The 21167-nt window shown below is 38.5% G+C and overlaps 1 protein-coding gene across 1 annotated transcript in view; it reads right to left on the minus strand.

Moving 5' to 3' along the window:
• The window catches only part of LOC148065031 (cytohesin-3), a 37699-nt gene that overhangs the window by 16216 nt on the left and 316 nt on the right, over window positions 1-21167 (minus strand). Inside the window, exons 2-3 of the mRNA XM_087808954.1 lie at window positions 507-589; window positions 374-438 (exon numbers count right to left, since the gene is read on the minus strand). Coding sequence (XP_087665080.1) covers window positions 374-438; window positions 507-589 — 148 coding nt within the window. The remainder of the gene's footprint in view (window positions 1-373; window positions 439-506; window positions 590-21167) is intronic.

Here is a 21167-nt window from a genome sequence, read left to right on the forward strand (position 1 = left end):
AATTTTATTTATTTAGTTTTCAATTTAATGTATTTTCAATTTATTTTCATTTTTTTTCACTTGCATCATTTCATGAAAAAATGAAATCCTCTGTTGTTTTTGACAATAAACGTTTCTGATTCTTATTCGAAACTTCAGCCAAAGTAAGTGGATCAAGACATTTATTATGGCTTAAGAAGATACATTTTAATAACAAAAACTCCCATTATTTTTAATTTATTTAAACCGTCTCCTTCAGTTTAACGATTCGGTCGAATCTCTCGTGGAACAAGAATAAATGTACATTAACTTGGTTGTTGTTGAACTAAAATAGCAAAGATTATTTTAAAGCTTGTGATGCTACGTTGCGCCTCGAGGACTCCTGACGACTCACCTCTCGCCGACACAGGTGAGCTGCTCAATCTCCGTCATGACCTCCGCGATCTCGAACTTCAGTCTCTGCAAAGAAGTCCCTCAGTTGATGGATCCGTATTCACTCCATCCACGCCCCGGCTCCAGGTACTCACCTCGATGTCGTCCAGAAGCTCCTTCTTCCGTCGTCGGATGTTGGACAGCTCGTCTCTCTCCTCCAGAGACAAGTCCTCGGGAACTGGGGATGAGAAGAAGAAGAGCATGTGAGAGGAAAGAAAGAAGGGATGCGAAGGATGGATTAAATGCTTCTTCTTCTTCTTAACATCTCATCCCAGGGATTAAGCCTGGACAGGAGTTTTGTGTACCTGCGTGTTTTACCAAAACTATCACCGAACGACTGAAATAACACAAATGTTGATTTAATCGTCGTTTTTGCTTCAACATCAAGATCAGACAAATGTAAATAAGAGATTAGTGGAAAACTATCTCGATCACAAAGGTTGGCGTGTATTGGCAAGAAAGGCAATAGTGCAGTAACGAGTATATATTTGTAGTATTGTGGAGTACTTGACTCTGGTGTTGCAGAATTTACAGACCACATGACTCTTGACGAAGTTGTAACTGCTTTCATTTGTTTTCAAACCAAAATATGTCCAAACATCAGCTTTGAAAGCTGATGGAGTCAGCTGTATCCTCTCGTCCTCAGTCATGGCCGGGATTTCATTGTTACTTTAGCTGCGTAGGACGTAATACTTGCAACACAAACTGACAATATTTGCATGTTGAATGTAAAAATAAATTGTTTAACCCTTGTGTTATCTCAAGGTTAAGGTGGCCTGAAAACAAATGTGTTTGTGGTATCCCTTGTGTTGTCTCTGGATCAAGGTGACCCGAAGGCCCCCCAAAAAAACTTTTTTTTTGTGGTATCCCTTGTGTTGTCTCTGGATCAAGGTGACCGGAAGGCCCAAAACAAAACAAATGTGTTTGTGGTATCCCTTGTGTTGTGTCTGGGTCAAGGTGACCAGAAGGCCTGAAAAAACAAATGTGTTTGTGGTATCCCTAGTGTCGTCTATGGATCAAGGTGACTCGAAGGCCCCAAAGAAACCCAAATGCGTTTGTGGTATCCCTTGTATCGTCTCTGGATCAAGGTGACCCGAAGGCCCCAAAAAAACCTGAATGCGTTTGTGGTATCCCTTGTATCGTCTCTGGATCAAGGTGACCCGAAGGCCCCAAAAAAACCCGAATGCGTTTGTGGTATCCCTTGTGTCGTCTCTGGATCAAGGTCACCCGAAGACCCGAAAATAAACAAATGTGTTTGGGGTGTCCCTTGTGTCGTCTCTGGGTCAAGGTGACCGACCCCCCTTGCCGCCAGAAACACATATGCAGTGGCTCAGGTCGTTCACGCTTTAGAGGCGGCGCTGTTGCGTGAAAACACGACAACACCTGGCGTTCGTACGTCCACACGTATTGTCTGTTGATGAGGCGTGACAGACGCGGCATCACACGTGTGTTTAACTACATATGAAGTTTAAACAAACGTGTGTGTGCACAGCTGACTGAACCACACACGCCTCACCCACTGACACACATTTCCCTCGACGCTCCCAGGAGCCGCACACTTACACTTCATTTAACGCTTCCACGTCAACCTCCATCTCCTCCCCCCTCATCCTCCTCTTCCTTCCTTCCTCCCCCCCTCATCCTCCTCTTCCTCCTTCCTCCCCCCCTCTCCCTTCTTTATTTGACTCTCAACACATCAGAAAAAACTGCCATCCATTGGAGAGCGCGCTGACAGGAAGTAGGTCATTTTCACATGGAGCTCCAGCAGATTGTGCTTCTCCTGCACGCTTTCGCTCACTTCTCATCCCTCGCTCTACCAACCCCCCAATTCAAAGCTGGAAGTGGGGGTGAGAACTGATACCACCCCCCCCCCCCACACACACACACACACTCTACTCTTACCCTCCCACCCACAGATGAATCATACCGCTAAGCTGCTTTACAATTTAGACGCTTGTTTCCCGCTCGACTGTAAATAATGAAGTTATTTTCTCTTTTATCTACGGTATCTCCCTCTCAATCCTTCTTCCTCTCCTCTCGGTCTGGAGCGACAGAAGCTACATGGACCATTAGGTCTCTTGTGTTCCGAGGGCATGAAGCTCATGTTATCACACATGAGCAGCCGGCTAAGAGAGCGAGGATCCATTCAATACCACGCCGCTGTAGTCGAGTCCATCGTCGACTCTCAGCATCACCGCGTGGTACTCGGCTGCAACCGCTACCGCTCAGAAGCAACGTAGCAACATGAATTCAAAACTAAGCACAGATTTAAGTGATTTAAGAGAAACTTAAGGTTGGGTTCAAGGTGACGTGCAACAAGTGGCACCTCAGGATTTGTCGATTTCCATGAAAATTGTGTGTATTTATTTGTTGTTTCTTTCAGGTTTTGTACCCTGTGTTGCTGGGAAATTTATTTTTGTAATGATTTTCACATAATATATTATATATTGCATTAATTTTTAATCTCAAACTTTCATTTTTTTCTGCTTCTTGTAGTGAAAATAAGGGTCAGTCACAACCTGAAGTGGATGTTGTTTGGTCCAATAGTGAGTCATATATTAATTGTTTTGACTTAAAGCATTTTCCTTTAGAACTCTAGTTAAATTGAATCATTATTTTCTAAGGAATTGGAAAAAAGAAAAACAACAATATTTCATCTTTCATGGCGGATTCTAAGGTTGCCTGCAACACCTCAAAATACAGCAGAATATAAATTGAGAATTGCATCGTTTTTTTAGGTTCATAAACAAAAAATCTTTCAATCCGCCAGAATAATACATTCAAAATGTAATCATGTCTAACATTAAGGATAATGCTCTGCATTTAAGGTGAGATTAAAAAGTGATTTATTCGATTAATAAATTAGAGATCATAATAATTCAATTTAAAAATCATCTTCATCTCCATTTAACTTATATAATATATATAATAAATAAGATGTCATCCATTATTAATCTGTAATTTAGCAGTAAGAGTAGTCTAATGTAAAGGTCGACTCGTGCTGCAGGACTTTGAATGGTCAGATTTTATGATTGAATCTGTCGAGAAGCCAAACTCTGACTTAAAAAAAAGGCTTTTTAACTGCTCATAGCCTACATAAGAAACAAAAGCTGCCCTCGTTATACTTTTATCTTTAAAGCTTCAAAAGTAACAAAACCAAAACACAATGTATTTAAAGACTTGCAGTGGCTGGAGGGAAGCAAGTGTGGGTGGACGGCGACTGAGCTTTACATCTTGATGCTGACAATTGTGTGAGGAAAAAAAAAAAAAAAATCAATCAGAAAATATCAGGTTCATCTTTTTAACCAGATTAATCCCAGAAGTGCAGGAAACCAGCATTAACCCTTCGGTCGCCTCAAAAAGCCCATGAGCAAACGCGTAATCACATGACTGCATCAATATGATAAGCTGTGGCATCAGGCCAGTCTGATGATTAAACCAGTCCACGAGACTTCCATATCCCAGTTGAAATGTATTAAAAGTTGCTTCTTTTTTTATTTAGTCTAACCTACTTTTTAAAGGCACAAAACAAGCAAGTCGAAATAATTGGGCTGACAAAAAAAAAACACCACAGGGTGTTTTTTAAACTGAGATGGGGGACTTTTTTCAAGCAGTAAACCACCACAAGTGAATTGTTGATTAAATTTATATTGAAAATGTGAGACTCAATTAAGGAGGAGCCTTGAAAAGGGCAAAGTGAAGGTATAAACAAGGTCGCCAGTGTTGGAAAGAATCAATCCATTGATCAAAGCTTTATTAAATAAAGTCGTTTTTGTACGAATGTCACCGGACGCACAAAATATACCAAGTTATCAATAAGGTACGAAGCACGAAGCATGAATGTTATATAAGTAACACGAAAGAATATAGTAGGGCTGCACGATATTGGACATAAGTGAAATAATGATATTGGTGTTTTGAATTGCGATAGATATTAATACAATATTTTATTCTTTCACCTAAAAATGTAGCCGCAAGCATGAGTACTGTACGAGAGAAGGAAAATCAGGCGAAACTGAGCGACATCAGAGAGGAGCCGCCGCCGTGTTGCGATATCACCAAAACCATAATAAATCCCACCCCCTTGTACACGCACACAGTTTATAAATGACCTGACGCTAACAACTTAGCTTAATAGCATACGGCGAAGACGTACATGTTTACACTTGTTTGGAAGTTCCACGATCTTAGAAAAACGCTGAAAACAACTGAGACGAGATTAAAAGTGCGTACAATGTGTTTAGCTTCAGCAAAGGGGGTTGAAAGAGATGAGTGACTGGATCACTCGCGTTTGAGTAGCGCTCATAAGTAAGTCTTTATCCGTGTTTATACTGAGCCGTGCTTAGTCAGCGCGCCGGCAAGACACGTCGCCATAGCGACCGAGCATAGAAGTACAAATTGTCAACTTTACAGAATGTGACGCTGACTGGTCAAAGTGTGCATTTAAGAAATGCTTGATTTATACAATGAATGTTTTTGATATGCATACCACAAGTGCCAATATCGCGATATCGATATTTTTCCGATATAGCGTGCAGCCCTAGAATATAGTAAATATCACTAATTTAGCCTCTCGGCTAACTGGACGTCAAGGGTCCTACCAAGAACCAGCAGCAACCTGCCCAGATTGTCCACCATGTTTAAACTCTAGAAGTTGTGATTGGCTCCATTTTTCTCACAATCCAAGAAAAAGCAACGTAAATAGTAAAGTAAATATCCGAGCCGACCAGAAGCAGACGTCAAACACCCAACACAACGTAACCAAAAGGGTTATTCCAACTGTTGAAACACTTGAGCCGAGCTACCGATGGGTTGAGCCACAACACCCTTTGAATAAATATCTAAACCTCATTTGCCATCAGGATGTCATTAAGCAACACTTCAGGAACAGGAAGGAAGAGAACACTGGGAGTATTGTGTCAGTGCTGGCTTTGGGCGAAGGATAAAAAGTCATATTTCTCTGCTCTGCAGCAAAAATGTCCTTCCAAGGGAGTAAATGTATTATCCAGTGAAACGTTTTCGAGAAGTTATTTTCAGATTCTAGTGGCACTTACATACGAGTCAACGACGATGAACGTAGTATTCTAGCAGTATGTAACGGTACTAGTGGCAAAATCAATTTTTGGCAGGAAATCTATGAATCATTGTATGAATTTTTTCATTGTTTTAAATTCTCGATTGTCTCCATTTGTGTGTAACGGTGGTAGTTAAGTAAAGACCCTTTAAATATTCCATTGTTTTATTTGTATAATGCGAGTCAAAGAGAAAAAGATTTAGTGTTAGGTAAACCATCCGGCGCCTCAGGAGAACCAAAAATCCCCTGATTGTAGAATCCAGAAACCCTGCTGAGAACCCACGCCTGTAATGCACAAAACACACTCTTATTCCTCCTACGTCGTCTACAAGACCATCTTGGAGGAAGGGAACGAATTATCTTTGAAGCGTTCTCCTGCCGTGCCGTTGTAGCTGACGCAGTTCTACTACTGTACAGTCTGACACTTTAAAGTCACGCATGAAATAAAATATGTTTCTCTTTTCCCTGAAGACATTCTTAAAATCCATATTAGGTTAGAAAACAAACACCCCGTTCTCTGGCCTCAGGACCAGCAGCATAGATTATCAATGCTACACCACTTAACCATTTAAAATTATGACTGCAGTTGCTGTTCTACTAACAATCGATACATCATCATAAGGGTCCAAACTTGCGTACTTGGCCTTTTTAAATCCATGTGAGGACAACATTTTTGAAGTTACCACGTCAGCAGAGACCTGGTTTGGTTCCATTAGTAAGGTTTGCCAAGATTCATGCAAAAGTAATGATGATGGCCAAACATTAGAAACAAAACTAAAGGGATGAAAATTATTATTTAAAGGAAAATACCATAAATATTTCTCACCCATAGCCAACAAAAAAGGTCAGTTTGCTGGTGTATCCTCTAGAGCAGTGTTCGGGTTTATGTCAAGTCAAGTCTTAAATAAAATAAAAAGGCTTTTTTATTCATTTAAATAAAAAAATAAATAAAATAAACTGGTTTAAACTGAAGATATAATCCATTCCCCTAAAAATAAAAAGCAAGTCAAGAACCACTGCTTTATAGGAAACAACTAAAAATATCGCAAACAAGCAAAAATATATTCAGTTTTCTTAAAATACGTTGTTCAATCAGGGACATAATTGAAAGCATAGTGCATTATCTGACTTGTATTGTGATTATTTGGAGTTTATTTCTATTAGCATTACCATTTATAATCACGTTTGCAGATAACAATGCAATAGTTCAAGAGATAGTGTTGTATGTACTTGAAATTTAATAAAGATACACAATGCACACAATAGACGTTCAAGTAAAAATCTCACTTTTCAACAGGTCATATTTTCAATTTTAAATAGTCTTCAAAAACCTTTTGATATATATATATATATTTTTTTTTTAAACCTAAAGCTATTAAACTATCCCTTCTAAATACTGTGTTAACAAATACCATGTGTTCAAACCCCTTCATTAACCATGTGATGTCGGAAACAACCCTAATAAGCGTGTAACAGAGAGGTCACCAGGACCATCTAATTTCAAGCTACACTGGGGGAGAACAATCATCAATGGTATGCCAACGTCATAAACATATTTAGTACCGAGTAAACTTCTTCTCACTTATTCCCAGTAATTCTTGGTAAACAAAAGAAGTGTTGTGCTGCTTCGTAGGCTCTGCACATGTAGGCTCTTTGACCCACAATATTTCCGTCCAAACGGAAATCCGACACTACCTTTGTGTACTTCAAAGATAAATAAGTGCGATTGTATTTCATCAGTCAACGAAAGACTTATTGTAAATAACATGGTTCATTTAGTCGACTCAATTTGTCACGCGTTAAACAAATGAGCTGCAGAAGGCTACGACTTCGACCTTTGACCCTCGTGTCCCATTTCCCACGGAGAAGGTTCATGAAGGGGTCACAAGTTACACGTATAGCTAGTGTCAGTCGAGTTCAATAGAGATACTCAATAGATTTGAGTTTAATGTATGTTGCTGGGCTTTGATTTAGGATTATCTAAGTAAACACTACCAAAGTAAAAGTCTAACCTAATGTTAAATATGCAAGTTAAATGACCATAAAGATAAAATGTATTTTTCTCGTTATAAAGCGCAATATCAATTAGGGGTGTCAACGTTTAAATTCTTTCTACATGTGTAACCAAAGCTTCTAACCGTTGCGTAATTGGTTACAAGACAGAGATTTTTGATCTCAGTTATGTCATCTGTCTATTGCAGTTGCGCTATATAACCATTACAAGGTTCTGTCTTTATTCAAACACATCCGACCTAATCCAATTGCAGCATGACCCTACCAGTACAAAATAACTTTTATTCTTGTAGACAAGACATAACATAACATAACAGATAAAGCACAGAAATTAATTTTACTGTTTTTTTCTGACTTCAAGGCCCCCCCTAAAAAAAAAAAAATCAGTGGGCCTTATAGGCTGCATGTATTCATTCTGATTTTATGTTGTGCACAGCGCTCAAAAAACTTTGAATTTTTTTTTATAATAAGAACTTTAACTACAAGTCACCATAGTTTTACTCGGGCAGTCAGCATAGTATTACCCAGCGTAGTTTTACTCTGCAAGTTGCCATAGTATCACTTTGCAAGTCCTCGTAGTATTAATCTGCAAGTCACCTTAGTATCTCTCCGCGAGTCACCGTAGTATTACTCCCCAAGTCATCACAGTATTACTCCGCAAGTCACCGTAGCATAACTCCGCAAGTCACCATAGTATTACTCCGCAAGTCACCGTAGTATTAATCCGCAAGTCACCTTAGTATCTCTCCGCGAGTCACCGTAGTATTACTCCGCAAGTCACCATAGTATTACTCTGCAAGTCACCATAAGATTACTCCACAGATCACCATAGTATTTCCCATTTTTTCTGCAGAAAAGTCCAATATTCTCTAATTCCACTGTCGTTATGAACACATCAACCAATTGTAACAGACTTTCTGAAAGAGATGCATTAAAATGACTTCTGCTGAAAGATTTTAAAAGTCTTTAATCCGAGTCTTTCAACTGCAGTTCTCTCAACAGCGCCCGAGTGATGACAGAATCTAAAAACAACAAACCCACAAATGAAGACAGAGGTTTCCTAACAAGCAGCAGGCTAGCGGACGGACAACGGGTGACGGATTTCGTTAAGACTCCCGGGCCGGCCATCCTGTCACGATAGCAACCAGATAAACATCAGGCAGAACTCAAGTCCACGTCCTAATAGGATGTTGCAGCCGCCGACACACCGCCTAGACAAGGCTGATGAAGGACGTCATGTTTCTTTATCTGAGGTCACATATCGGGTGGTTTGGTGATGTGAATTTCCTCGAAAGGTTTCCTCTGCCCATGATGACTGATATACAAGCGTGTGGGCGCGTGTGTGTGATTGAAATTGACGCTTTTAGCAGTTCCTGAAAGCAGCGACTGTGGCAGGTAGGTGTGCAATAATTGTTTTCCCCTCCGGAGTTCCTCCTACTCACAGCTCTCAGGAATGCAAATGCATCCAAAACACACGCAACAGCAGATTCACTGATAACAACAGAGATGATTTAAAGTCAATCAACCGTTTCAGGTTCTCGAAATCGAGGTTCTTTTAAAGGGCAACTAATGTGTTGATTTAAGTGTGTCTTAAATTGATCTTGGACCTATATTGTATCATCAGTGTCTGTTTGTACAAAACTCTTTTTCGTTGAAATTTTTACATTAGAAGCTTAAGCCCCACCCACTGAAAACACTTTTTCTAGAGATGAAAACTTGTTTACCATAACCACAAACCACTATGCTGTGATTGGTCAAACAGAGGTTTGCCTCCGCGTTATATCAATCCCGGAAGTCTCCACCTCCAAGGGACTCGTTTTATAAACAAAGCTGGGCGGGATTTACAGCTGGCCGGAGGAAGCCATTATTAGGTCATAATGGATTCGGCTCTCGTGACATGTCGTTCGTCGATATTTTAAGCAAACTTTATCAAGTAATAAGTTCAAGACGTGGTCATGATGATGGACTTACCGCATCTTGTAAAGGAAGACTTTAACATTTACGTGAACGAAGTAAATAAGAAGGTAAAAAACATCTTGCGTCTGTGTCAGTTATCGCCCCCGAACCATCTACACTTTTGACTAAAAGACTTTAAAGACTTATTTAATTTAATTATGAATGAATAAGCAATACTTTAAAGAGAAATAATTGTTGTGCCGTGAAGATATAAGACTAAAAGTTTTGTTTATAATCACCTCTTAGTATAACTGGCAACAGAACCGGTTCCGTCATGAGCTCTGGTGTTTTATCTACCTTCATGCCATTTCCTCCACAACACAAGTACTAAACGATAAGTGACGGAACCATCTGCAAGCCCGCCATCTGCTGACAGAGACCTTTACTTATCTGATTAAGATGTCTCCACGATAACCAGACTGTTGTCGGGAGTTTCGGTCACAAAGAACGATTGTGATCTGCCGACATTATCGTTACACAACAACAAAAGTGCAACAATTACACGAGGGATGAGATTTTACATCAACTTGCACAAGCCGAGACAGGAGGTGTCGGATTTAAACCGTTAAAAAGTTGCACAAACCGTCTAAAGGTTTGTTTCTAAATTCTTACGATGATAGTTACTCGACGTTTGCATGCGATCCTGCTATTGCACTTAAAGAGTTCAAGTATCAGACAGACGCTCCTATTTTAACCACATTAACCCAAAACTTGTTTTAATATAAAAGCAACAATCTGTCAGAACAAACCTGTCCATAAGGAATGTTTATAAAAAAAGAAAAATACTCAGTCACGCAAGAAATACTACACTGGACCAGGTTTGAATACAAAAACAGCCACACAGACGTAAAACTCCAAAGAAACAGCTGCTTAATGTACAACTGATTAAACCTGAAGAGACATTTGACCGGACAAGTTAAACTCCTGCTGTTCCCCGTCAGCGGAAACAAGAGGCCGACGGAGGAAAAAAGCCAGGTTTTGACTTTTGTGTGGGGGGCACAGGTCACTTCCTTCACTTTCCCCAACGTTTATGTTGCTTTATTTGATTTGTGTCATTAGTTTAGTATTAGGTTTTGCTTTCCCAATGAAACCAAATCACTCGTAAGATCCTCCGGATAATATTCAACAGACGGAAATCTATTTTGAAATGAAGATTTAAAGAACCACAGTTATACCTCTCGAGTATTACTTATTTATAAATACTCTATTACTGAAAGTATAGAAATGTCGATTGGCAATCATCCCCCGGACAAATATTGACACGGCAATACGTCGCCGATACTTTGACTTGTCATACAATGTTATAAATGAGTTTTAAGTAAAATAAGACTTCAGTACTTCCATTATTGCGGAAAGAATAAAGTTTATTGAAAGAAATTGGACTTACTTTGTCCTTGTAAGTTTTATATATATTGCATTGTATTTTTGATCTAGTTAACTATTTAGAATATCGCAAGACATCACGATATTGTGACATCGCGATCGTGACCAAAGTATAGAGGTTCTTGCCAATAACGAAAATTGAACATTTAACCCCCAAAATAGTATAAATGTCTAATATAGTTTCCCATTGCTATATAACCGCAGTTTATATCTGAAAGCTACACATTGTATGGGGTCTTTATGTACATATATATTGCAGATTTACGGCTATATTGGTGGGATTGCAGGATGCGCCATGTACAGTATATACAACAGGCTAACATGCTATCGACTAACATACAATCCCACCAATCGGAGGACGAGTTCTGTATCCAGAACCTGATCGTTGATTGGCTCTCGCCCGTCCACTTCCCTTTGTTTGGTGTACTTACTGTATACAAGGTAATAAATGTATGTGAATAACTAAATTAAGATAGTAAATAAGTAAGTAAGTCATTTTTATTTGTATAGCGCTTTTCTAGACCAGGGTCACAAAGCGCTTCAGCAATCAAAACAATATTCAATAAAGTATATACTTTAAAGGTCAAGATAAAACTGATAACACAACAGGCGTTCCAGAAAATCAAGGAAAAGCCTGAATAAATGATATAGTCTTAAGATTTTTCTTGAAGGAGTCAGTAGATCCAAAAGAACCAGAACAGTACATTTATCCGAATCATAGTGTCACTAAGAAGGAGTTTCTCCATTATTGCAGGTTCTTCTTGACCGCGATAACTGAGGGATTATTATGACAATATTTTATATTTTTTTGGAAGATTGCAAACAACTCGACTCATCTGAGGTCGGTGAAGAGATCGGATTTTTTCCAAAACCTCATTCAACCTCATTCAAACGTAACCTTCCCAAGAACAGATGAACCGGAAACTTAGCATCTACATCAAGTTTATTATTATTATTATTATCAAGGTGTTTATTTCTAATACAAAGGCTGGGGTTTGCCTTAAGATACACCGACTTCCCGCCACGTCAGCAGATGAACCCGTCGCTTCAGCCGTCTTGTCATTAGCGAACGAGGGTTTCATCGCGAGGGAATAAAAAAAAAACAGATTGGAAAATAAAGACCCTCGGGCGGTCGAGAGGACGACTCATCCGCCCGTCCAACTGTTTGTTAAAACCATCTGATGAAGACAAGAAGCCAAACATGCTCCGGATAAACATTACTTCTTGCAACAATCAGGCTTTATTTAATAGAAAACTCTTCTGTTCAGGGTTTTGTGATATGCATTTTTAAAATAATAAAAGGCTGCATCGATCATAAAAGCTGTTCCATAACACGTTGCCGGCCTCCTGTCAGCAACATGTGACAGATCTCCCGGGAGCCTCCCGGCAACTGCTGATGTTCTCCCTCGCACTCCTTCCCAGCGGAGACAGACAAAGATTACTCATTATTGCACCATCACCACCGCTGTTATTATTTCACCAAGAGAGGAATTACGGAAGTGAAATAAACTCCTGGCGTAATCAAAGCTGCGAGTCTTGAGAAGCTGACAGCTCGTGTGAACCCCACCGCCCCCCCCAGAGTGCACCTCACACGTGTCACGTGGTCGTGACCCCAGTCGGAGCCACCTCACCCATCAATCATTCCAGATCATGATCCTTTTAAAGCATCATGAATTATGGATGTGGACGTGCGGGACATCCAGTCTGTACAGGACGGAGGACACCTTTAGCGACACCATAACTGATTGAACCATTGTAGTGAGACAGTATTCAATGAAGGACCCCCAGTTACCCGCTAGACTCACCTTGACCCCTCCCAAGTCACGGTTTGAAACTCCCATAAAACACTGCAGCGATAAAATCCGAGAAATATATTGTTTTTATTCTCTTTCTTTACTGTATTTAACAAACATTATTTATGTATTTATTTACTGTATTTATTTTGTCTTTATCTTTAGACTTAGATTGTGTCATCTTGTTCTTTCCCTTTGTGTTCTTGTTCTTATTTTATTTTGATTTATTTTTTATAAAAAAAATTGTATGGCTAGTGGAAAAAAACAATTCAATAAAGTTTAACCTTACCTTACCTTAACATCCAAAACTGTTCGAGGCCGTTAGTCACGATTCTAATGCCAATTTTTTTTACCTTTGAAAAAACTTTATTTAATTGTTAAACAAACAAGGGGGGTGCAAATGTCGATCTGCAACTTTTTTCCTGTTTTCTGTGTTCATTAGAAACTCTTTTAAAAAGTCTTTATGTAAAGTATTTTTATTAGTGGAGGGTTGTTCCACTTACATAAACATCCTACTGTAAGTTTTTTTTTTTATGTCTATGTTTTCGGCTTGTTTTATCGTTGACTAGTACTACTATATTCATTATTTACTCTTAAATACATTTTATTATCCCTATTATTATGACTACTTGTGTTCTGTTGGTTTTTGTATCTGACATGATACGTTAATAAATATATGCTTTTCTTTTTTACTTTCCAAAAGGTTATTTATAAAATCTCTTCACTTATTTTACTTGAATTATTTCATTTTATTAATTGTAATTATAAAACACTTTTTTTAGAATTCTTTTGTTTATATACTTCATTGATTTATCATTTTCTACCAGCATTGTTTGCAAATCATTTCTATATTCTCTTTATTCGAACAACATATTTTATTTCAATGAAAAGAACATTTTTATTATAACTTTTTGTTTTTCACACCGACAATTAAGCTTTACACAAATTACATTTCGTAAAGATATTTGACGTCAAACAGGACTATTCTAAACCGTAGAATCAGCCGTCAAGTATCCATGCGTGTCTATGGAGAATAGAAAAAAAATAAATGAAGGCTTAAATTCACGACCTATAATCTACTAACTGACGTTCATTTCCCTCCACACGTGATCGCCATCATTTGTCTACACAGCTCTCAGTAATCCTCAATGCTCCAATACACTCGGATGTATCATATGGAGACACACACACACACACATTCCTACACACCAACTCCACAAGTGGAGGTAGAGGAGCCACACAGCTGGGCTCCAACGTCACCACACTAACCTACTTACAGCATCTGACTGAATACACGCAGCATCTTTGAATCAGCCATCGCAGCAAATCTTCCGTCCCTCTCTTGTGGACGTACACAAACTGTCACACTCGTGTAAATACAACGCTTCCCTCGCTCGTCGTGATCTTTGTCGGGCTTCCCAGCGACAAACCGAGCAACCTCTGCGACGTTTCCTCTCGTCCTCCGAGACGAGGAGGATGAATTTTAAATGAAGCTGTGGCTGAACGTTTCGCTGACGTTGAGGGTGTATGATATCTTTCACGATGTGATATACTATAGGAACAAGGATATATTTGTAGTTTTGTCCGAGTACTTGACTCTGGTGTTGCAGAATTTACAGACGAAATCTGAACATTTGTTTTGAAAAGGAAAATATGTCCAAACATCAGCTTTTAAAAGCTGCGGAAGTCCACTGTATCCTCTCGTCCTCAGTCATCGTGGGGATATTGCGGGGAGATCATTGTTCCTTTAGCTGCGTACGAGGTGACTGCTGCCATCTAGCAGACAGAGGTTTAATTGCAACACAAAAATGAACAAACACTAAGCTATGCGGATAAATTGCAGATTAAAAAATGTATATATTGAATTATTTTTTCCAAACTCCCTTAAATGTAAACCATAATAGAGCTACAATAGAAGAAGATATTCACATACAATCTCCATCTTAATTCATCTTACAAGGATTTGTTTAATGTAGCCATTATTTTCTATTTTATCTGCAACAAGTCGGTATCCAATAGAATTTGCGGTACTTATTTTTGCTAGTTGACACGACTACATTTGTTTGACGACAATGAAAACACTACGATTGTTGTAACTAACCCACCTCTCATGAACAAAGGTTCAAGGAGTATACAAAAATAAATTGTGCCAAATTATTTATTATAAAACTAATAAATCAATGTAATAATAATAATAATCACGAGGATCTCGTCTATTTTTTCTAAATAAAATGTCTTTAGGACGGTAACAATCAACACAAGCAACATTTCTTTCTATGTGGCCTCGGCTAAAAATGGGTGACATGACCAGGTGGTGGTGATAATTCAGGCGAGTGTCGCTTCAGAAACAGTAGCGTCAGTGTGTCCTCGGTGGGAAGGACTGGATGTTCTGGGCTCTACACCTTTTCCTGCACCTTCAGCAGGTCAAACAATCATTGTGCACTTACATAATCCTTCCAGACGTCCCCTTTTCCTGTGAGCCTTAGCCCCCCCACACACACACTCCCCTCCACCTTTTCCACACACTGTTAGCAACCATGATCCCTTGCTAAGTGAAAGCAGGACATTCAGACTCAATTTAGCACAATGTCAGACCCCAGGGATCTCCTGTGCACACGGGCGCGTTTCCTGTCTGGAGAAGATGGACTTGCCAAAAAAAAAAAAAAAGAACGACTTGCCACGTGTGTGGGAATAGTTTTAGTCTTTTTAGCGTTTTAAAAAAAAAAAAGTCTTTACAAACAAATTGATGATCAGATTTGTTCCAAATTTTCCAAGTTTTTACTCACATCTCTGTGATGATCAATAAAGTCAGGAGATGATTGTGTGTAACTAGATAAAAGGGGGTACAGTGGTCACCTCGCCATATTTTGCACTTGTTACCGAGTATTAAAATAAATTGTAACAAACTCACTCATGGACAGCAAAAGCTACCTGAACAGAAGGTCTACGTCAAAACGATCCACAGTACTTAGTGGGACTTACTGGGACCCACTAATGACCGCAACCTCCTTACTAATGGTTGCCATTAAACCATGAACTCCCATGATGCTTTTCTACACACTGCTCTACTTAAGAGAGGTCCCTACAATACTGTAATTAAATTCCATTTCTATGTCAAATGTGATCAACAGCTAGTTTACGTTAGCTGGGCGGCAAAGCATTATGTTTGTCAATGTTACCTACCGGGTTGTCAGACAAAAAAAAGTGAACTCCCATGATGCCTTTCTACACACTGCTCGATTTAGAGACGGCCGATTGGTCAATACAGTACTGTATTTAAATTCTAAGATCGTTTGTTGACCGTGGTCTGTGAAAAAGAGGCTTAAAAAAATACAAATTACAACTATAAGATATAATGTGTCGTTGTAACTTGTTTTGTATTCATTAGACTGAAAAGTTCGGAATTTGGTAGCTCAACCATTGCTAGACAAATATGGGTTAAAATTGAGTTTTTCCTGCAATTGAACCATTTTGTAATTGTATCTTTCGATTGTCTCAACCAGATTTGATTGGCGGCTTTAAAAAAAAGAAGCTATTACAAGAAACTGTTTATAACCTATGGAGAGACTGAAAATAAAGTGAGTAATAAGTAAGTAAGTAAGTCATTTTTATTTGTATAGCGCTTTTCCAGACCAGGGTCACAAAGCGCTTAAACAATCAAAACAATAATCAATAAAGTATATACTTTAAAGGTCAAGATAAAACTGATAACACAACAAGGAAGAACTGTATGACCAACTTATTGTATAAATGTTGTTTCTCTTTAATATTGTAATTCATGTGCGTCTACAGTTAAAATGCAAGTTATAAAAAAAAAAAAGTTTAATTCATATTTATAGTAAAAGGAGTTGGTATGAGATGGAAATTATGCTCGGTTTACGTAACTCGTGTTTGTAGAACATTAGAACAAAGAAGGCTTAATAGTTTGTTCCAGAGGAAAAGTCACTTACATAAGCCTGTATTGTAAAGTTGAACTGCTTCCTGTCGGGTCTCCTGCCCAAAAAAAAAAAAAAAACTTCTGTCAAATCTGTTCTCCAAATGATCTCAAACGCAAAAGGACTTCCTGGTGGAAAAAATGGATAGAAAAGACTCCTTTAACTCAGGCTTCCTCTCACAACATGTGGGCAAAAGAACAGCAGATTGGACTCTCAAGGCCAGAACCTGAACGCATCACCAAAAAAAAAGCTGTCCTGAATCTTGTCACATGGTTGGCACGGCGAGCGCAAAAAAAGAAAAAGTCTCGTCAACCGTGTCTCTCACACTGACTCGCAGTCAAGCGTCAAACCCCGCAGACCACAAATTGACACCCACGTCGCACCGCCGACGACTCCCTTCACATTTTTAATGGCCCGTTCTCCGACGTTGTGTAAATAGAGCGGTCTGTAGTTAAACCCCGCAGGTCGTCACGGCGCAGACAATCCGGCCAGTGTCTGGCGCTGCCACGAGCCATATGGAGAAGATGAACATTGTTCTCAGGGGTCTTGTCAACGGGAGCACATGGTATATAAACTGTTAAGAATGTGTCAACTGAGCAATGAGCTCGGATTGTCTCGAGTCCCTGAATGCATCGTATTGTCCCCCCCTCCCCCCATCATGTCAGGGGATAACTGATGCAAAAAATATAAAAAATAAAAATCTTGACTGTATAATCTTGCAGGGTCGAGCATAAAAATCTACTTATTTGACAAAAAACAACATGAGAAATCTGATGAAAAATAAAAGGCTGATGTCAGGTTTTTGCATCAGGTTTTTTTTTTTGTTCATGTGCAGGACAAAAACAGGTAAAGGCAGGAAAGAAAAACAGACCCGTCATAAAGGAGGTGGTTTGTAACGGATGGTCGGCGGTAGAAGAGCGTTCAGCAGGAGGGTTATGGATTGAATGGAAAGAAAAATGTATGTGGTCAGTCTGGTTTTCCACTTCCCTAATAAAACTTTCAATCTGCTTTTTTTTTTTTAAACCTATGCTTCACACATCCCATGTACATGTTTCACTACTTTACAAAGACAAATATTGGTTTTTTTTTAGCAACCAATCATTTGGTTGGTATTTAAAAAATGTAAATATATTAGAGCAAAACAACACTGAGAAAGAATTATGAACTAAAACAGGTTTGTTTTCCGATTTCGCCCTGAAATCAAAGAAGTAAAAATAAAAACCCCAAAACATTATATATTATGTTGCTATTTTTAGTCTCTTAAAGTGAGATTTTTTAAAACTGTTGCGATATAAAAATAAAATTTAATTTTGGAAAAAAGAGTCCTTATTTAGGGAGAGAAAGGCGCTATATAAATAGACATTAATATTATTATTATTATTATTTAAACACGTTTACATTCAAATTTGTAAAAAAAATAATAATAATAATAAATAAGATTCTGACCCCTCACTTAAGGGGCGGCACAAAGAAGGTTAAAAGTTAACCAAAAGTTACTTTCCCCTTCCTTTAATCGTTTAATTGATCAGAAAACCACAATACAGTTGCACTATTAAACAGCAGTGTTTGTTTTTTGGGGTGTTTTGTCTTTGAAATAATAGTTAATTTTATGATTTATACTTCAATAAAGAGTTTATAAAATGTAATCATTATTTTTTTCATTATTATTTACAATTAAGAAATATTTAAGCTAAAAGGGACAACGCAGCTAAAGGAAACTATGAAATCCCTCAATATCCCAGCAATGACTGAGGACGAGAGGATACAGTCGGCTTTTAAAGCTAATGACTGTGGGGTTTTTTTTTAGGTTTAAAACAAATTAAAGCAAGAGTCAAGAGTCATGTGGTAATTTCAAGTACTTTGGCAATACTAAAAATATATCCTTGTTTTTACAGTATCGCAATGTATCGGGATGTGTATCGTATCACCAGATTCTTGCCAATGCACAGCCCTAGTGAGTAAGTGCCTAATGGTGAATATAATACCCAGAGCTAAAATAAAACCTCTTCCACATTCACGACTGAAACATAATCAGGCACAAGCAATAAAAAAGATCTAGGTTATAATTCTTTCATCCGATTGGCCGCTAGCACTGCTGGAAGAAAGGAATAAGTAGGCGTTAGTTAACGCTACGAACGTCCTCATCCCAGATGAAAAATGTGTGTAAATCCTCGCGGCGTTTGTCGGCGAGAGCCACACAATCTCAAAACCATATGTTCCGCCACTAGAGGCCCCCGGATCTGCAGCACAATGACAACTTTATGCTCTAATATTTAACACCTTCACAAGGCTCTTCGTGCGAAGCGTCCTGTAAATGTGGCCTCCAAAAAAAAAAGAAGAAAAGTTTCGAAAGCTCTGTTCGGCACATTTGTTTGTCGGCCGTGACAACACGTTGTTCAAACAAACGGCTCTGAGCCGTGAGTCAAATGAGCAACGTTAGGGCGACTCCATTGGCAGACGGTGAGAGGATCACAGCGATACAAGCCCAGAGCTGACAAAAGACTTAGATCAACAACGCTCTCGCTGCAGATGTGTCACCGCTTCACGGTATTCACTCACCCACTCCAGGCTAAGACACTGTTGAGCATTTAATGTAGGTCAGAACAAAACCTTTGCATTAACTTAGATTAAGTAATTTCTGCCCAAACATATCTCAGTGGGTGCTCCTTTTTTTTTTCCCCTCAAGGATGAATCATGAATGACGGTAATGACTACAAAAGAAACTTTTTTCAATTTGTCTACAACACAGTTTACAATATTTTAAACAAATTACTGCAAGAATTAATAAGCACAGACTTGGACAAAACTATAAAAGCTACATTTGGTTTTCTTTATATTTATGGTCATTATTCTCCCAACATATAAAGGAATATTCTTCGCCTTTGTTTCCGTTATTTGGTTTGACAGCCCCTTAGGAAATCCTATGCCCGTGCCCTTAATTTGAACGTAGACATGCGAAATAAATTATCAATGAAACGTCGCATAAAAATAAATAAATAAATCAGTCTGTGCATAACATTTTCAATAGATGTAGTGAACACGAGTTGTAGCCCAGGCACACTTACAGGCGATTTCGGTTGAATAAATAAAGATTAACCGGAGCTAAAAGTCTTGTTTTTACAGGATTTTCAAATTGGATTTTAAGCGATAATACAATAGATCTGCAGTTAAATCCTCACCTCGAGCTAAACGTTGTGGAATAAAAGCGATGATACGAGTGTGTATTGGCGATAATTTGGCGATGCGATATGAATCCCGATAGAGATCCCAATATATCACAACACTATAGAAACAAGGATATATTTGTAGTATTGTCCGAGTACTTGACTCTTGTGTTGCGGAATTTACAGACCACATGACTCTTGACGAAGTCGTAACTGCTCTTGTTTGTTTTGAAACCAAACATCAGCTTTAAAAACTTGCTGGAGTCCACAGTATCCTCTTGTCCTCAGCAGTCATTGTTGGGGATATTGTTCCTTTAGCTGCGTAATGACTGCTGCCATCTATCGGCCGGAAGTTTGATTCCAACACAAATAAACAAACATTGTCGGTTTAAATAATAACAAATTTGTTGTTTGTTTTTCTATTTATTTAAATATAGATGGATGGATAAACTTTATTAATACCTCTGGAGATCTCCTTCGGGAAATCGGTGGAGAGATCCATAAAATAACTATGATTAAAAATTAAGTATTATTGGGAAATAAAAGGAATTAATATTGACACAGTATTGTCATATATGGTTGATATTTTCTCACACCCCTATGTAATAACAAGCATAAAACAGTTTAGAGACTTGGAGGCACAAAGCAACATGATGACCTATTTCAAAACAGTTTCCTTTCAAAGAGTAGATCAAGATATATCACAACACTATAGAAACAAGGATATATTTGTAGTATTGTCCGAGTACTTGACTCTTGCGTTGCGGAATTTACAGAACACATTACTCTTGAAGAAGTCGTAACTGCTCTTGTTTGTTTTGAAACCAAACATCAGCTTTAAAATCTGCTGGAGTCCACAGTATCCTCTTGTCCTCAGCAGTCATTGTTGGGGATATTGTTCCTTTAGCTGCGTAATGACTGCTGCCATCTATCGGCCGGAAGTTTGATTCCAACACAAATAAACAAACATTGTCGGTTTAAATAATAACAAATTTGTTGTTTGTTTTTCTATTTAATGAAATATATATGGATAGATAAACTTTATTAATCCCTCTGGAGATCTCCTTCGGGAAAATCGGTGAAAACAGCCATACAATAACTAGTATTATTGGGGGGAAAAATGAATGAATATTGACACAGTATTGTCATATATTGTTGATATTTTCTCACACCCCTATGTAATAACAAGCATAAAACACATGTTTAAAGACTTGGAGGCAAAAAGCAGCATGATGACCTATTTCAAAATAGTTTCCTTTCCAAGAGTAAACGAACATAGAGACTCAGGTGAAAACTACAACTATTGGTCAAGTTTACAAAACAAGAAAAGGCTGAAAAAGGCTGAAAAATGTGGACGAATACATGTGCGCACTGCAGCTGAAACTGTTACTACCACGAAGGCAACACCGAGCATTTGTAATAACGATTAAAAAAAAGA

This window comes from Callionymus lyra, chromosome 15, assembly GCF_982586985.1.
Source record: "Callionymus lyra chromosome 15, fCalLyr1.hap1.1, whole genome shotgun sequence".
Lineage (NCBI taxonomy): Eukaryota > Metazoa > Chordata > Actinopteri > Syngnathiformes > Callionymidae > Callionymus > Callionymus lyra.